At 39.4% G+C, this 17,105-nt stretch overlaps 1 protein-coding gene across 1 annotated transcript in view; it reads right to left on the reverse strand.

Moving 5' to 3' along the window:
* LOC139720278 (uncharacterized) overlaps positions 1-17,105 on the reverse strand; it is a 96,218-nt gene that overhangs the window by 20,285 nt on the left and 58,828 nt on the right. The window contains exons 70-82 of the mRNA XM_071631637.1: positions 16,853-16,967; positions 16,285-16,410; positions 14,579-14,798; positions 13,784-14,131; positions 12,909-13,130; positions 12,005-12,155; positions 11,198-11,200; positions 5,143-5,291; positions 3,831-4,087; positions 2,862-3,197; positions 2,139-2,298; positions 884-1,064; positions 333-442 (exon numbers count right to left, since the gene is read on the reverse strand). Coding sequence (XP_071487738.1) covers positions 333-442; positions 884-1,064; positions 2,139-2,298; positions 2,862-3,197; positions 3,831-4,087; positions 5,143-5,291; positions 11,198-11,200; positions 12,005-12,155; positions 12,909-13,130; positions 13,784-14,131; positions 14,579-14,798; positions 16,285-16,410; positions 16,853-16,967 — 2,378 coding nt within the window. The remainder of the gene's footprint in view (positions 1-332; positions 443-883; positions 1,065-2,138; positions 2,299-2,861; positions 3,198-3,830; positions 4,088-5,142; positions 5,292-11,197; positions 11,201-12,004; positions 12,156-12,908; positions 13,131-13,783; positions 14,132-14,578; positions 14,799-16,284; positions 16,411-16,852; positions 16,968-17,105) is intronic.

The following is a 17,105-nucleotide window of genomic DNA, read 5'->3' on the forward strand; positions in this document are numbered from 1 at the left end:
TAAAAACACTCAAGTCAACAAGTCAAAATCATCATTTCTGATTCATAATTTAAAATCACATCCAGCCATGATGAAAAGAACAAACTAAAACACTCCACGGGGAATTTGTGCAAAACACTCAAAACATTATTCAAACAAACTACAGTATGCAAACAAAAAAGTAATAAAGAAGACTACAGAATGTTCACACTCAAAGAAGAGAACTACACATTCATTGTACTAGTAGTGTACTTTCAGACACTTCTACGCATGTGAACAGACTGCACTCAAAGTAAGGGGTGCTTCAGGTAAGGTGCAATGGTTACTCACGAGTCTCTCAAGCGATTTCTTACCTTGGAGCAGGAGAGCCAGTTCCTCCTCAGAGAAGATGTTTGTAGTCTCATACTGGATGTTGATACAGAGGAGTGTGGCAAAGAGAAGACGGTGCTCATCATATAGACTCCTGAATGATGAGAGAAAGAGATAGACAAAAGTAAACAAACAAACAAACAATTCAATTTTTAATCTAACTTACACAGAGTACGTCAAAGAAACAACTTCAATAAACAAAAAAATGAACACCTGTAAATATGGTACAACAACAATCCCCTAACCCTATCCCTAACCCCCGCCCCCTGGCTGTACCCACACCAACACCATTTAAAATGTATGAACAAGGCATGTCAGCTTCAGATTAGGGTGTGGGCTATTTAGCAGCAGGAGGGCCACAAGAAACACCTTAACCCATTGAACATCGGCTGATGTTGCTACAACACGCATTTCACATTAGACACCTGCACAAAGACCTCGGGACTCCTTCTCACAAACAAAACACATAATAAAACGTACACAAAGACTACTTCACAAAACAATAACATGAAAAAAAAAAAAAAAAAAAACTCACTGTCTAGTGTTCTGGAAGACTGTCTGTGTGAGGCAGTCTACCAGCTGCTTGACCTGATTAGCAGACAGGTTGTTGTACTCCATGCCATTTGTGGGGAAGGTGGGGACATCAGGTACAACAATGTCTGGTGCTGTGGTCCGGGGTGTACCCTCCTCTTCTTCCTCATCCTGTTCGGTCCCATCTGAGATTATATACATCATAAAAATAAACATAAGCAAGTAAAAACAGTGAATTTATATTGAACACATTCTTGCTTATATTTTCATTGCAACTGTTTGACAGAGTGCCCCGCATCAATGTAGATAATCATGTTGATGGAGGCAATTTGTTATTAATCAGTCGCAGTGAATTCATACATCATTCAGACAAACTAATGATGAACATCAGTGACATCCTTGCATGCAACTCTGTTCTTATGATGAATAAGAAACTACAAACATAGTACACTGTACAATGTACACCATGTTTACCCTTTTCATGTACAAGTATCCAGACTCTTAACTTGCCAAGCTCTTTCATCAGTACTCAGTACAATCCATCCAAACTTAACCTACGATGTAGTTGTATAATAAGTTAGAAAGCCCACTCAGGTGTAGCAACGTGAATAGCCCAACAGGAAGTCCATTGTGACACAATTGGGACTAGGGGATAAAGGTATTTCTTTACATCAACAATAAGTTTCCAGTCATCTGAGTGTGCTCATCAGCAAAGAAAACACTCCAGCAAGACTAGTGTGCCAATCACAGAACAAAGCAAGGGCTAATGAAGTAGAGCAGCATGATGTAGTTTAGAATTTTGTAGTTTGATGGCAAAGCTTGCCTAAAGCATTTTTCTTTTCCAATATATTTCCCCCGCACACAGTCATAATTTGAACCTGACAGCACTCACCACTGAAATGTTACTGCAAAAGATTCAAGTAACTGGTGTAGTGTGCAATGTAAGACTGAACTGAAATTGTGACCTTCTTATGGTGCTGCTACTTAACACAAGACAAATTGGTACTTCTGGTGAAGGTGTCCTTTGCCAAATGTTTGATTTGATGAGAATTATCTTAAACTGTGTGTGCTGCAACAGATATTATTATCAAATTGACAGTTTGCATAAACAGATTATTATTCCCTCAAACACGAACTGTACCATCTGTATTGTTTTTTCTTTCCTTCTCAATCAGTGGTTTTGTTTGGTAAAGAAGAAGAAGAAAAAAACTAAAGATATCACAGTGTTAACATTCAAACTTTAAACAGATAGTCATTACCTTCTTTCCCTGTGCTGCCCTCTTGTGGCTGGTCTGAGGAAGGTTCCTCAGTGACTGTCACCTTTCGCTCTGACATGCGAGTGGAGGCGCTTCCCAGTCTGGGCGGAGGAACGACCTTCCCGTGGTGTGGATCATCTTCGTCATCACTTCCATTGCCAGTCTGTAGCGAAAAGACATGCAATATTGTCACCTCGATGAAAATAAACACATACCTCATCATCATCGCTACCACACACAACCTCATACAAACTTTTTGTATATAGCACAGTTTTGTAGATGTTTTTGATATCAGAGACAACTACAAGTACAATGCAGCACGTGAGTATTTGTTAATAAAACTTGGAGTAAGCACGGCTCTCTACAAGACAGAGAGCATGGCAGGAAGTCTGTTATGATACCTTTCTACGATTATGTACATAGAAACTCAAAAAGGTTTTGTGCAATAAATTGTAATTATTATTTATTGTTAATTGATCTAATTTATTCATTTCAATCATTATTTTATTCATGGTTGCTTCCATGATACTGCCGCCTTTAGTTTAGTGCACATAATTGGAACTTTGGATAGACACAAACCTCTTTTTCAATAATTATTGTGGCATAGGACTTAAGTGGCATAGGGACAATTCAAATAGAAACAAAGGATTTCAAGGCAGGAAATACAGTGTAAGAGGAGATAGAGAAAGAAATGTTGTCATGGCAACCGCTTCCTCCCCTACTCACATCATCCCAGCCCTCCTCTGCCGCCACTTCCTGGGGCAGGTCCTCCCCGACGGCCTGGTCAAACATCCAGAGGAAGAGTGGTAGGGCCAGGCGGTACTCCCGCTGCACCCCTTGCAGGCTCTGCACCACCGAGTAGAGCATGGCGCCACGCTTGGACACCGGCCGAAGCTGGTCCCGGATGTTCTCCAGCCGGTCCAGGACGGCCTCAGCCTCCTGGAGCCGGGCGAAGACAGCCTCCTTGTGGTCCACGATGGAGTTGACGTATTCGGTGTGGGAGGTGATCTCTTGGGAGGACACCTCTCCTTCCAACACCTGAAGGAGTTTGTCCTCCAGGGCCTAGAACAAGATTGATGCAGAGTTAAGAATAGATTTCTTTGAGTTCAAAATTCTCTCCTGTGTCGTGGTAAGGCTATTGTCAATTGTGACTGTTGCACTCAACTGTAATCATGTTTTTTTATTACTACGCATGAAGGCCATGCTTGTTAATAAATACATTTTAATCTATCTCTTCGACTTTCCTGTCATTTGTAGAGTTGTACAACAAAGGCATGTTTGGAAATGTACATCATATTAAATGATCTTGGGGGCAATCTGAGGTAGAAATATTTCTGTTATGGGAGCACGAAATCATCAGAGTGCACATATGTGCTTTTAAAAAAATGATGTAATTTTCCACAAGCAAGACTTGCATAATGTTGCTTAGGAAAATAGCAGTGCACCTGACAGCCACTTTATCAACATCAACATGCCCCAGAAATACACTTTTGTAAACAGAAAGAGGCCAAAGGCATAAACAGTAACCTACAATAACAACCTACATGTATCTGACAATGACAACCAATTTATCTGCAAGACCTGTACCGTACCTGTTTAGCAATAGTATAATAATCAAGATAAAAAGTTGCCGATCATATGACCTCCACCCAAAGGTCCCAGCCATCAGCAATCAGACATAAAAGCTGCACCAACCTTGAGGGTCTGCTTGTGTTGCTGGATGGCCCGTAAGACCCTCTTCTTCTCCAGATAGAGGTGTGGCATAACACGCCCAAAGGCGCGGTCCAGTAGGTCCTCTCTCAGCATCTCAGGGGAGGCGTTGTAGTTGACCAGCGTAGTGGCCGAGGCGGTCCGGGCACTCAGGTCAGGGAACATGCAGGTGGTGGCCAGGGTCACACGGAAGTTTTCGTGACCCAGCAGACGGCGGCCGCAGTACTTGATGAGGCGGGCATCTGGTTGGGTTTTGTAAGAGAATGGTTTGCTATTCATTCAAAAAAAAATGTATATTTCTGAAAATAAAATGCTTATGATCACACGATCGCAAGCAACTCTTCTCAAGTATGCCTTACTTGGCTAAGAAGAAGGGTTTTCCATCAGAGATACATCATTAAGTACACAACAAAAACTAGTCAAGTTTACATTGTTAGTTTTCTTTTTCATTTTGATTCAGTAATATGTTTTTGTTTTTCATATATATATATCTTTTCTTTACTAGTTTCACAATTTGAAGAAGGAGGAACTATATACTGGAGATTCAACACATCACTAATGTGCAAGCAAACAGGGCTGTTTAAAGCTTCTTATCTGTCTACCACAGCCAAAACAAATCTTACCGCTACAGGTGCAACAAGAGACCCAAAGGCACATCAAGAACATGAGAGGAGAAAAGTCTTCACGGTACTCTGGCATGGAGCATGGAGCAATATCTTTTGTAGATATTTGCGAGGGGGATGGGAGGGGGAAGGGGGAACTTTAAAGTCTGACGATCGTCACCCCACTGGTACGTTATTTTGTAAAATCCCGAACGACCTAAGTTTGTGCATGCAATTGCGCAATGCAAGACTCGGTGCTTTATCCATAAACGTGTGGGACAATGCTGCCACTGAGACACGTGTGTGTGTGTGTGCGTGTGTGCGTACGCATCATACACAAACATTGTCACCGCGAGCTGCGGTGATTGGAGGAGAGAGGCCAGAAGACGCCTGGCTCTTTTGGCCTCTCTTCATGCGCATGCGTACTTAGAGTGTGCATTTATTCGGAAGCTCTCGTGACTAGGACAGCCATTTTGGGTCAGGAGATGTCTAGTCTAAGTGTTGCTCGCTGACCCATTGAGCCAGCGCTATTCTCATTCGGTGTCACTACATTGATACAGAATGGGGTGGCAGCATGTTGCGTTCGTATCCCTGCCACACAAACCACTCGCCACGATTGTAAGGCTTTTAAAGCTACATTTACATTCTTTTGTCAAATCAAAACATGTTAAGTTAAGAAATGATTGTTGACTTACCTCCACTGCCACCTTCCTCCGTTCCATGGTTAGCATGATGAATGAGTGGTGCTGACATAGAGTCTACACACTCCTCGCTGTTCATCATCAACAGAGGGCGTCCTCCAAGAATGGCCTTCTCAATGCGCACCACAATGGATGGGTCAAACCTTGAAATATAAATCATGAGGATACATTGTTTTAGTATGATGGAAAAAAATCATTACGAAGTCTGCTGTGCCCCAAGATATACTGCAGAGTTTATAGACAATAGAATATTCCAAGAAAAAAAAAATAGTTTCTGTAACTTATTTTGCTCATCTTTTTTTCTCTTTTTTTCTTTTTGGTTGAAAAAAAACAAAAACAAAACAAGGATGTATGCAAAGAAAGATGAATGCATAGCAATATGAAATGAATTTGAAATGTCATGTTAAACACACACAAAACTTCTAAAACACTTGAAGTATATCTATATTTCTTTCCTTCTTGACTAGCTTGTCAGGTGACTGATTTCTTGGACAAATTATTCATCATTAACCCGTTGAGGGCTGGTCCCGAGTATACGCAGGCAGGACCGGGGTCTATGGGAAATGTATGTTGTGGCAAAATCAGTCCGTCCTCAATGGGTTAAACACCAATACTTCAATGGGCCTAATTTTAATGATTCTGACTGCAGGCAGTATTACTGTATACACTGTTTTTTTCCTTTTTGTTCGCGTACAGATATTTTTTGCGAGATGTTGTTTTCGTGAATTGACACCTACACCAATTTTAATGTACATTACTCTAGCGTCAGGCGACTTTTTCGTGTGTTGTTAAATTCACGATCCAACTGTGTTTCGCGATATTCGCCAAAAATTAAACCCTCGAGAAGATAACAGCTCATACAGAATAAAGTCATCAATGATGGTCCTCTGTCTACTTGACACTAAAAAAACAAGCATACAACATGTATTCACTTTAACACAGCGTACACTGGAAAGAGACGTCATGCAAATACAGGTGAAACAAACACACAACAAAAGTCTGAACTGGTGAACAGCAAACTGTATCATAGAACATGCATCGCAGAATTCTGAAGCAAATAATGCTAACATGAAATACAACAGTCACAGCAATAATGACTGCAATCAAAAACCCACCCATCCCCTTTTAAGAGAAAATGAACATCATATCACAAATGTGATTTACTTTTCTTAATGATATATTGTGCATAAATATAGCCTAAAAGAAAAGAAAAGGAACAAAAAAAAATGATTTTCTTAAGATTTGCAATAAAGAACTGTACAAACCACACAAGACTTTTACTGCAAACATTTAAAGACCTACCCAAGTTTATTTTCCACATGACTATGTGTGCATGGATAGTAATGAAAACAATGGGGATAAGGGAGAATGATCAGTTCAACAACAATAAAATAAAAAGTCAGGTTAGCAGAAACAAGAAAATGATATACAAGCTGTAATGAAGTTCCATCGAGTACAAAACAAAGCGACATTTCATAAATGTTTTGAACTGTATGAGAAAAGAAAAAAATGCATGCATTATGTATAATATGTCAAAACAGAGGTAGTACATAATGTGAAATATTGAACAATGTGTAATGTAACACGGGATTAGATTACGTGTTATAGCAGCTATAATTAGTATCAGCTTAGACAGAAACAAACTAAGATAATTACTGGTACACGGGCCTACTTATTGCAAACTGGATGTTAACTATGCAAAGTCAATTACTATTCCTCTCATTTGTTCTAATCACATTCATCCTCCTCTCTTTCAATATTTTGTCCACTTTGTACTACTTAGATTTCATTCACAATTAATGACTTTGAGAATGTCACTAGAGTGTTCATATGTACTGCTACAAGTTTCTTCACCAATAACCGCCATTTAAGATATCTATAACTTAAGTCTTTTAAATTGTATAAACCAGTACAAAAGGGAGACTTCCCTTCAAAATCATACCATCACTAAATTGATATGAAGTTACATTTTAAAAGACACAGTAGGAACGGGATTGGTCCATTACAAAGAAATAGCCAACATGTCTATGAAAACACAAGACAAGAAAATTTAACTTGTAAAACAGATACAAACCTGTGACTAGACACAGCATATCAAATACAATGCACTGTGGTGATCATACAACAGCACTTTGCGTGTTCATATCTAACAGTAAAGTGTGTGTGCTGGAGTACAAAGCAGTCAAAATATTCACGTGTCAATGGTGATAGAATTTTAAGCTGTGCAAAGTGTCTAATATCTAGCCTAATATACATTAACATAATGTGTATAGCATACAACTACAACGCCAAGTGTAGTGAATGGATTAAGTTAATCATGAAGTGTAGAGGCTAAAAGTTATAAAACAAATGATGAAAGTGCATATCTGTTTAGGTGGAGAGTAAGTTGAACTTGATAAGACATTCCATTCTACTAATTCCAGTTTCGTTTGTTTGTTTGTTTGTTTGTTTGTTTGTTTTTTCCTCATCGTCCCTTTTGTTCTTACCATATATCTTATTATCTAAGTAATTAATGCATCAGTAGAAATTACAGATACTCAACATACTGGCAGTGTAATGGTACATGCAAAAAAGAAATGAAGAAAAAGAGACACAGGTGAGGAGATGGTTATTTTGCAGCAGAAAAAAAAAAGTACAAGTATGCCTAACGTTTCTGTGCATTGCTATAAAGTGTATTCATTATATACTGTTGTACATGCTTGACACCATGGCACGATGATGTTGCCTACATTTTCTATATAGAGTTCAACCATGAAATCGACCAGGCAATCAATATAATGTAGCAAACAATTACATCATCGTGTAATGCTTTCTTTCTTTTTTTATTGAGTCTGACAATATCAAACTTTCAAACCGCTAACGGAAAGAGAAAGTGAAATAGTGTTTCTAAAAGGCGTTCAGTGCAGCTGTGTACTGTGCATCTTTGCCTACATTTTATTCAGTGTAGTAATCACAGAAAGATGTGTGAGACAGAACTGCAAGAGCTGTTCACAGTGAATGTGGGTGCAGAAATCCTGTCTACACTTAAATAAGTTTCCACAGCAGCTAATGCAGGTGAGCTCCTCAATATTGCAGTGACATAATATATGGCATGGAATTAGGAAGGGCTGGTTTATGGACTAGCCTAAAATCATGATAAAACCATAAACTGATGGTGACTGTTTGGTGTAACATTTGGATTAGACATCTACTCAAACATATCAGTTGATTTGTTCAGTTTGCCTATATGTAACCTGAGAAATAAATAATGATGATGACAATTGCTACATGTACTTGAGTCTGTCAGAACATGTTATGGACTAGCCTTGCAAAGGTGTCTGAAGATAGCAGAGATGTGTTTGATACATGCATATAACTGTGCTATGTGCATTTCACAATGTGAATGGCATGATCATAATTAGCATACATGCTTGCTAATGAAATCCCAGTACAGTTCATGCCAAGTTACTGTGCTGCTACACTGTGGGATAGCCTAACAGCTGCTCATAAAGGCCCAAGATATCAAAATATCACCAATACCTACTGTACTTTCAGTGCACAATTTGCATGCAAGTTGTAAAAACAGTATCACAGAATCACTATCAATAGCCATAATATGCCAGCTTTCATTTCATTTTCAAAGCACAGAGCAACAAATATATGTTTTGATTTGACGCTGATGAAGTCCACATCACTTTGTTTCTTGATGAATGGTTTTATGAGAGTTTCTGTGAAGGTGGTTTGGATGGCTTTCCATGTAATTTTTAACAAACTGTAAATGGTATGAATCACATAAAGAAATTTCTCACTAGGGACGATTTGCAAAAAAGAATATATTAATTCTCTTCTGTTTTTTCACAATTCAGGGCTTATAGGAGTCATAGTGTCTATGTTTAATCTGGAGCTTACCATACTTTTGCATGGACACAAATTTATGTGGTTCAAGCAGTATGCATTTAAAATGAAGGTGTCATTAAACTGAGTCTTCAAGACACATGAGTGAGATACAACGGAGGTGTAGTGACTGATTACTGACTTGAATGTGGCAATATGAAATGTATGTTTTACTATCATTATCTGTTTGTAAATCCTCCAACTATCTACATCAATTCATTGTCTACAAGAATTCTTCAGTGACAGTGCAACAGTCTGAGGGAGAAAAATACTGCGTGGAGGCTGTCATGCAATGCGGAGCTCTAGATATCTTGTAACATGCCATGCAGTGTGACTAGGTGAGTGCAAAGCTAGGGGAAAAGTGTAAGACTGCAGTCTTCTGTAATGGGGTGTATATATGTGCTTCAAAGAGAACATGCAAGTTCATGCAGGGGGAGAATCTTACAATTCAAACGTGTCTTTTGAATAGACATGAATTTGCTGGTGACGCCTACAAAACAAAATAAGGGGAGAGATGACATAATCACATGTGAATGTGAGGATAATATCAGAGTTAAAGATAATAAAAAGTTTTGGTACCTAAAAAGCTTCCCTGAATTTCCTTGTCTTGGTTTGTGTTTCAGGTTAAAGTACGTTGTCTGTGAGAATTACTCGCCCCAAAGTGCTCTCATGTCTTAGTAATCATGCAATAATGGTTTAGTACCAGAGCCAACGCTGTACAGCGTCGATAAATATTGTACGAAACCACTGACTGCGACCAGCAGCGTGCAGCCCATTGTACGCATAGCTAACTGCGACCAGCAGCCCCATACGCATAGCGTAATGGGGCTTCGCATTGTAGCATTCAGGATCATGACAGAATTAGTATCGCGGGTAAATGTCAACTTAAAATCCAAAAATTTCTTCGATTTGAAGACTTACCAATTAAGTTGAAGTATTGAAAACAGGCTTCGAACAACGTTTGGTTCTGCCAATAGTCCCTTTCTGTTCGAATTGATGACTGAATGTGACTCGGTCGAGAGGACCTTGGGAGAGCTACATTGTACATACACTGGATACCATGGCCAGCGCATGCGCACACAAACATCTTATCCGTTCATGGATTTGAAATTTGTGTGCATGTGATGTGTTCGCATGCACTGGCTGTAGTATTCAGTGTACTGTATGTAGCTCTCTTAAGGTCCTGTCGACCGAGTCACATTCAGTCATCAATTCGAACAGAAAGGGACTATAGGCAGAACCAAACGTTGCCCGAAGCCTGTTTTCAATACTTCAACTTAATTGGTAAGTCTTCAAATTGAAGAATTTATGGGATTTTAAGTTGACATTTACCCTGCGATACTAAATCTGTCATGATCCTGAATGCTACAATGCAAAGCCCGATTACGCTATGCGTATGGGACTGCTGGTCGCTATGCGTATGGGGCTGCTGGTCGCAGTTAATTGCATGATTACTAAGACATGAGAGCACTTTGGGGCGAGTAAGTCTCACAGTGTTAGTTATATGAAAGGTACTTTAACCTGAAACACAAACTAAGACAAGGAAATTCAAGGACACTTTTGAGGTACCAAAACTTTTTATTATCTTTAACACATAACAGCTAAAACAATTTCCAAATTAATGCATGCATAACAGAAATCAGGACAAAATAATGGCCAGTCAAAATACCACATCTCCAACATATCAAATTCTCCAACACAGCCCACAACATACAGTTTCACATTCAAATTAACTGACAAAAAAAAGAAAATAGATAAACAAATGTATGAATTGCAATCACAAGTCAACATTAAAACACAAACAGACATATTTCAGTTTCCCCAAGACAGTCAAAACAAAAGAAATGACATCTGTTAGACTCTGACACAAAAATAAACAACTTGGAAATATAATTAAAGTTCAACCTGAGTTAATAGCAAAAAAGTTTCAATATTTCATTTTCATTTATTTTTTATATTAACAACTCTGTTTAAGTCTTAGCTTTGAATCACAGTGTTAAGTTTCATTAAAGTACATCCAGCATCTAAATATGAAAATGTAAAAAAGAAAATAAATAAATAAAAAAAAATATTCTTACAATGAAGGCACAACATTAAGTATAGTATGCAGGTACAAAAACCTTTGTAGCATATTAACAAACACTTTCAGAGTTAAAGGAATGCAGTCTTTACTTACCATCTGCAGTATGAATCAATCCATATGAGGTGAGAATGATGAGAGGGCAGTTGATATGGTGGGTGAACCAGATAAGATGAAGAATGAGAAAAAAGAAACATCACATGATTAAGGCAATGCCCATACACCAAAATGACTTGGTATGCATGTATTGAAAAAAAAAAAAAATACATCTGATAATAGGAATGACATTCAGGCACTCAATACACATGACGTGTTCATGTATATCACTGGGACCACACTTTCAGGTAAGGGTATAATTTCTTCTCTTTGCTCAACAGTATTGTGTACATTTTATGAAAGTACAATGTTGTAAGCTTACCCGATAAATATTATAACCTGTAATTAAAAAACAACAACTAAACACTTGGACAGTACACTGTCAACTGTCCTACGTAGAGATGGAACATCTTCAATGGTCATGTGATGTTTTATCTTTAAATGGGTGTCAGTGAGGTAAGACATATCGTTTCGGATTGTGATGCAGCACCTGCTTATCTTGACCATGGTTTACCATTTTGACTACACTTTTATTAAGAATATTCTATGCTCTATATCAGTCGGAATGAAGGATGAGTTGCTCCTAACCTATAATAAAATACAAAATAAAACTTGGACAGCACACTGACAACTGTCCGAGAGAAGGAACGTCAACAACATCTTTAGACAGATATCAGTGAGGAACCATACATCATTTGGGATGATTATCTTGATTATCGTTTACCACTGTCATTCTTTTATCAAGGATAATTTATATGCCATATCAATGAAAATGCAGGCTCTACGAAGAAGAAGTATCCTTCTGACCTGGAGTGCATGTCAATGTTGACCAGTCGGTGTTGGTAGATCATCCTCCTGAGCCAACGCACACCCTCCATGTCAGGGTCAATCAGGTACGGAGGTCGCTGCCATGACGACTTCTGGATGGCAAGGTTCTCCATCTGCCGCAGACTTAGACCTGTTGGGGATGAGGAAGAAGAAAAGTGATGAGGAACATTTTAACCAGGCGTTACTCTATGATTGTTATCAGAGCAATCAGTGGTCGGCTTTCTTCCCGATAAGCTCAAATGACATAAAACTGTCAATGAATATAACAGAACAGGTAGAGAGAATCCTGGAATCTCATTGGTCGAGAGGCATGTATCGATTTTTACTGGCAGTACACTTGATCAACGGCGATAGACGCAGTAAACATGTTGTTGTGCATACTCGTAAAAACGATTTTGCACACTTAGCAAGCATTCGCACACTTAGCAAGAGATGGCTTACCATACCCGCATTGACGGGGTTTACACACTTGGCAAATGTTTGTGCACTTGGCAAGAGATGGCTAGCCATGCATCAGTACCAAACATCAGTAACAAAAATATAATGCGTCATTTGCATACTGATGCATGATATCATGTATGGCAAACCAAAGAGAAAGACTTGCAAATTGTCACAAATACCATAAATCAATGGATTGCATGCAAAAGTTGTCACCATTCTGTGTATGTAATTCTGTATGATGATGTATGTGTCTTTTTCATGCATCAGAAGGAATTGTGTGCATGCAGTAGCTAAGAAATTTAGCCTTAACCCACTTGGCTTTGTCTCTTGGGTCAATCATATTCCATAGTTATCTTATGCACACTTTCTACTGACACACTCAGATGCATGCATCAATTGCATATTGTTCAGAGGTACGAGAACAAAAAAAAAAAAAAATTACCTTTCATCCACCAGTCATGCACACAGTCCTCTCCAACAAGCAGTTTGATCAGTGACTGGACGTAGCGCTGATACTCGGATGCTCCAATTTGGGGGAAGGCGTCAACGGAGTAGGCGTGTTGACTCTCAGCGATCCCACTCATGGCTGTGAAACCTCGCTGGGGCACATCATCCCCAGCTGCAGCTGCTGCTGCCTGGTCGTTTTGTGGAGGGTCCTGGGCTTCTATAGGTCACAGAGAGGGTATCAGAGAAGTGATTAACAGAATTTCATGAAGCCATAATGCATTTGAATGTTCAGAGTAAACAGCATTTGCTTGATACAATTCACTCGTATATTCCAAATCAGTCGGTTCCTTGTAAATCAGTTCTTCATTCACTCCTATCAATCACATGTTATTTAATGGCCAAAAAGAGTTTTAGTGCTGGACAAGAAAGTAACTTTACATGGATTTCCCACTGAAAGAGGGTGAGAGTGGATATACCCTGTAAAGTAAAGATATGATGAATATTGGAATGGCATGTATATATATTTCCGAAAAATAAGACAGCTTACACAATCATTCATTTTAAACTGGATTGAAAACAGCGAGTAGCTGAATATAGTATGTGAATGATAAAAAATGATATCTTAGAATTAAAGGCACAATGCGGTCATACATTGTACACCTTCCAAGATAAAACATGTGCAGGGACTAAGCAAAAATGATTGTTAACACTTTTTTTTAGCTTCAATAACACGTAACTTGTTACACTGAAAAAAAAAAAATAAACAAAAAGAAGAAGAAAGGAGTGTAGGCCTTACAGTAAATGCAGCACACGACATACTTTTCTATAACCACATACAGATGTATTCAGGCACCAGAAAAGTGAACAAACCTTGAGTTTGGGCAAGTAGGGCATCCATCTCCTCCTCCTTCTCCTTCATTTCCTGGCTCTTCTCTTCCGTCAATCCCGCACCTTCCTCTCCTTCATCCTGTCCTTCACCTTCTCCTTCTATCTCTCCCTTCTCCTGCCCTCCCTCGCCCTCCTCACGTTCTGTCTGTCCTTCCATCCCGCTCCCTTCTCTATTCGTCTCTTCCATTTCTCCCTTCTCTCCATCCCCATCTTCCTGGTTCTCTTCGTCGTCGTCTTGGCCGAGGTCCAGCGGTGGTACGGCACTCTCAAACATCTCGGTGTTGGCCCTGGTCTTGGGTGAGGTGTGTATGGCCCACTCAACTATCCAACCTACAGAAATCGTACAAAACAAATGCAGATTGCTTTACTCAAACTAGCCATTCTCTGTTAAACATCTGTACCTGCTACATCAAGTAAAATGAAAAGCAAAAATAATTCCAACTGAATATTACCCAACAGCAATGAATTTCATTGGTGTTCAAAAGGTTAAAAAATTTGATTACTACTACAGCAAGCAAAAGGAATAAAATACTACATTTCATTAATGTGCCAACGACTTTAATACATTATGATACATCATGTTTGTTTGTTCATTTCCACCTGAGAAGATGACTGGATAGCCCATATTCAGCTGCAATTGCTGGTCTTCCACGGAGTCTACTTCATCACGTTCAAAAAACACCCAGCTATTTTGCATGAATAAACGAAGTGGGATCTTTTACAAGCATGTGCCTCTATTCTGCAGGATACCACTTGCCGAGTGCTCTCAACCCTCACCTTTCATGGGATCTATGGCATCTATCACCAGGGGAACCCCCCTCTCCTGGAGGCAGAGCGGCCAGTGGACGGTCAGCACTGACCGACGGAACTTGGGGTCGTACGGCCCCAGGTAGGTGGCAAAGGCGGCCGCCATGGCCACGGCACCCGAGATGGCAAACTCTCGCTGGGGCAGGGACTGGCAGATTTGGATGCAATGCTGGTGCTCCATGGCCAGGATCTGATGCAGGAGGGATGTGGATTGTGTGACATTCGTGAAGAAGAAATGTTTAAAGGGATGGTATAGTTTTGTTTCAGATCTGGCTTCAGGTTTCTATCTTTCTTGTGAGATAATTAGAAGCCTCTTATGAAATATAAAATCGCATGTGATTCCAAGAGGAATTCAACATTTATTTGATGAAACTTGTGTTTGAAATGACTGAGATACCCAAAACGGGTCTAGGGCAATTACCCCCTGGGCAATTACCCCACACCCTTTCCCTGGCCCTAATCCTAATCCTAATCCTGAACCTAACCCTAACCCTAACCCAAACTCCTAACCCTAAACCTAACCCTAACCCTGATCTTTACTCTAACCTTACCACCAACCAGTATTTAGCCGGGGGGTAATTGCCCTCTGGGGGTAATTGCCCGGATGCGATCCAAAACAAAGCAATACTAATAAGAGGTAAGACACAACTTTTATTAGGATAATTTCATTTTACTTTATTTTTGGATATTTCAGCCATTTCCAACCTGATTTTCATCAAATAAATGTATTGAATTCCTCTTCAGATGGTAAATGCTCTGTAACATTTCATAAGTGGTTTCTTAATATCTCCAAGAATGTAAGGGCTAATTAACTATTAACTTTTTGAGGACAGTTTGATTTTGCAACTACATACATTTCCCATAGACATCTGCCCAAGTATACTCGGGACTCATCCTCAATGGGTTAACCTTTACTTTGCATTGTTCACTGATTGGCAAACATGCTGGAATGCATGCTTTCAAACTGATAGACACAACTGTCCAGAAAGCAACCATCAATGAAGAGAGATTACCTAACACCCAATGAAGTGCATACTTTCTTCACCAATACACACATGTGTTTAGAAGTTAATTGTCAATGAACAAGAGTTCACCTAATCAGGCCCTTAATCCCTATTGTGTCACCATGGCCTTGCTGGTAGACTGAGGCACACTGATACACCTGAGTGGGCTTACTAACTACACACAACTGGGTTAAGGTTTGGAGGGATTACTGAAAGCTGATGAAAAGGCTGGGCCTGTAAAGCTTAGTGCCTGGGAACAAAAAATATAATGGTTGCTAAATGGCTCCTGAGCGCACCATTATGATAGCAATGAATTTTGTGCATTGAGACCCTTAACTGCTTTACTTATCTTGTCAAGACTGAATAATATGAGTGATGTCCAGTAACAATTAGCACACAGTAGTTCTGACTTGTTTGTCTTGGAACTTGTATGAATATGTTCTGAGGATAATTGTTGAGCACAGTGATATACATGTACATTTCATAATTACTTAAACTTTTTATCAATATTTTCAGTTTTCAGTTTCTCTAGTCTTTAATATGTGGATTGCCAGTGTCAATCTGGTGGAAAGTATGAAATATCACAAACAAAAACACATGAACAGTTTGGCTTATGGTATTTTTAATCAACAGTAGATAAAAACACATTCAAAAAAGGATGTGCTGTCTTACATGTCTGAATTTGTTGGCCGTGTCCAGCTGCTTGGTCATCTTTCTGGACAGATCCTCCTGGTCATTCTTATCCACAGTGGCACTCTCAAAGCTTAGGGCCAGGTCCAGAAGTCTTTCTTCTAGTGCCTGTATAAGAATAAAAAATTGAATCAAATGGTCATCAGGGTAGAAGCTCATTCACATACAATGGTATAAAATGTATGTTGAATACAGGTAACTGCTGGAATAGCAGAATCCAATTACACCTTCAATGGAAATACTTCAAGTTATAGGGTAAATTAGCAGTTTAACATAGTTAAAATACCATCCTACTTTCCACCTTTCCTCATCAATGTTAGAACTGTTTTTGAGGGCCTTGCCTTAAGTGATATTTAGGCATTGCCAGGTATCAAATTAGCAACACACAAAATATACACAGCCATAAATTCATTCAGCAACATGGTTCATTTCAATGTTCTGATCAAGAAGTGCCTTGTCTGTGACAATTCCAGTGCTTGCTCGAGGTTTCACGTATGCCTGCATGACTTGGCAAGCAAGCAACTAGATACAAATTGTAGCTGAGCTGTACCTTCTTCTTGTTCTCCAGCATGGAGAGCTTGTGTTCGGCCTCCTCAATGGCTGCCCTCGTCTCCTCCACCTTACTGTGCAGCGGCTTCACCTTGGAGATCATCAGGCGGTGATACCTGTCGCCATTACAAGGCAAAGACCAAATAGAAACACTTCAGATACAAGTCTACTTTCTTTGACGGAGACCTACAAGGACACATTAACAGCAGCACAAACAAAGGGGAATCATGTACATTTTAGCATCGTAGTATACA

The sequence above is a fragment of the Diadema antillarum genome, unplaced genomic scaffold (genome assembly GCF_040938485.1).
Source record: "Diadema antillarum isolate AM-2024a unplaced genomic scaffold, OU_Dant_1.0 scf00000125, whole genome shotgun sequence".
Classification (NCBI taxonomy): domain Eukaryota; kingdom Metazoa; phylum Echinodermata; class Echinoidea; order Diadematoida; family Diadematidae; genus Diadema; species Diadema antillarum.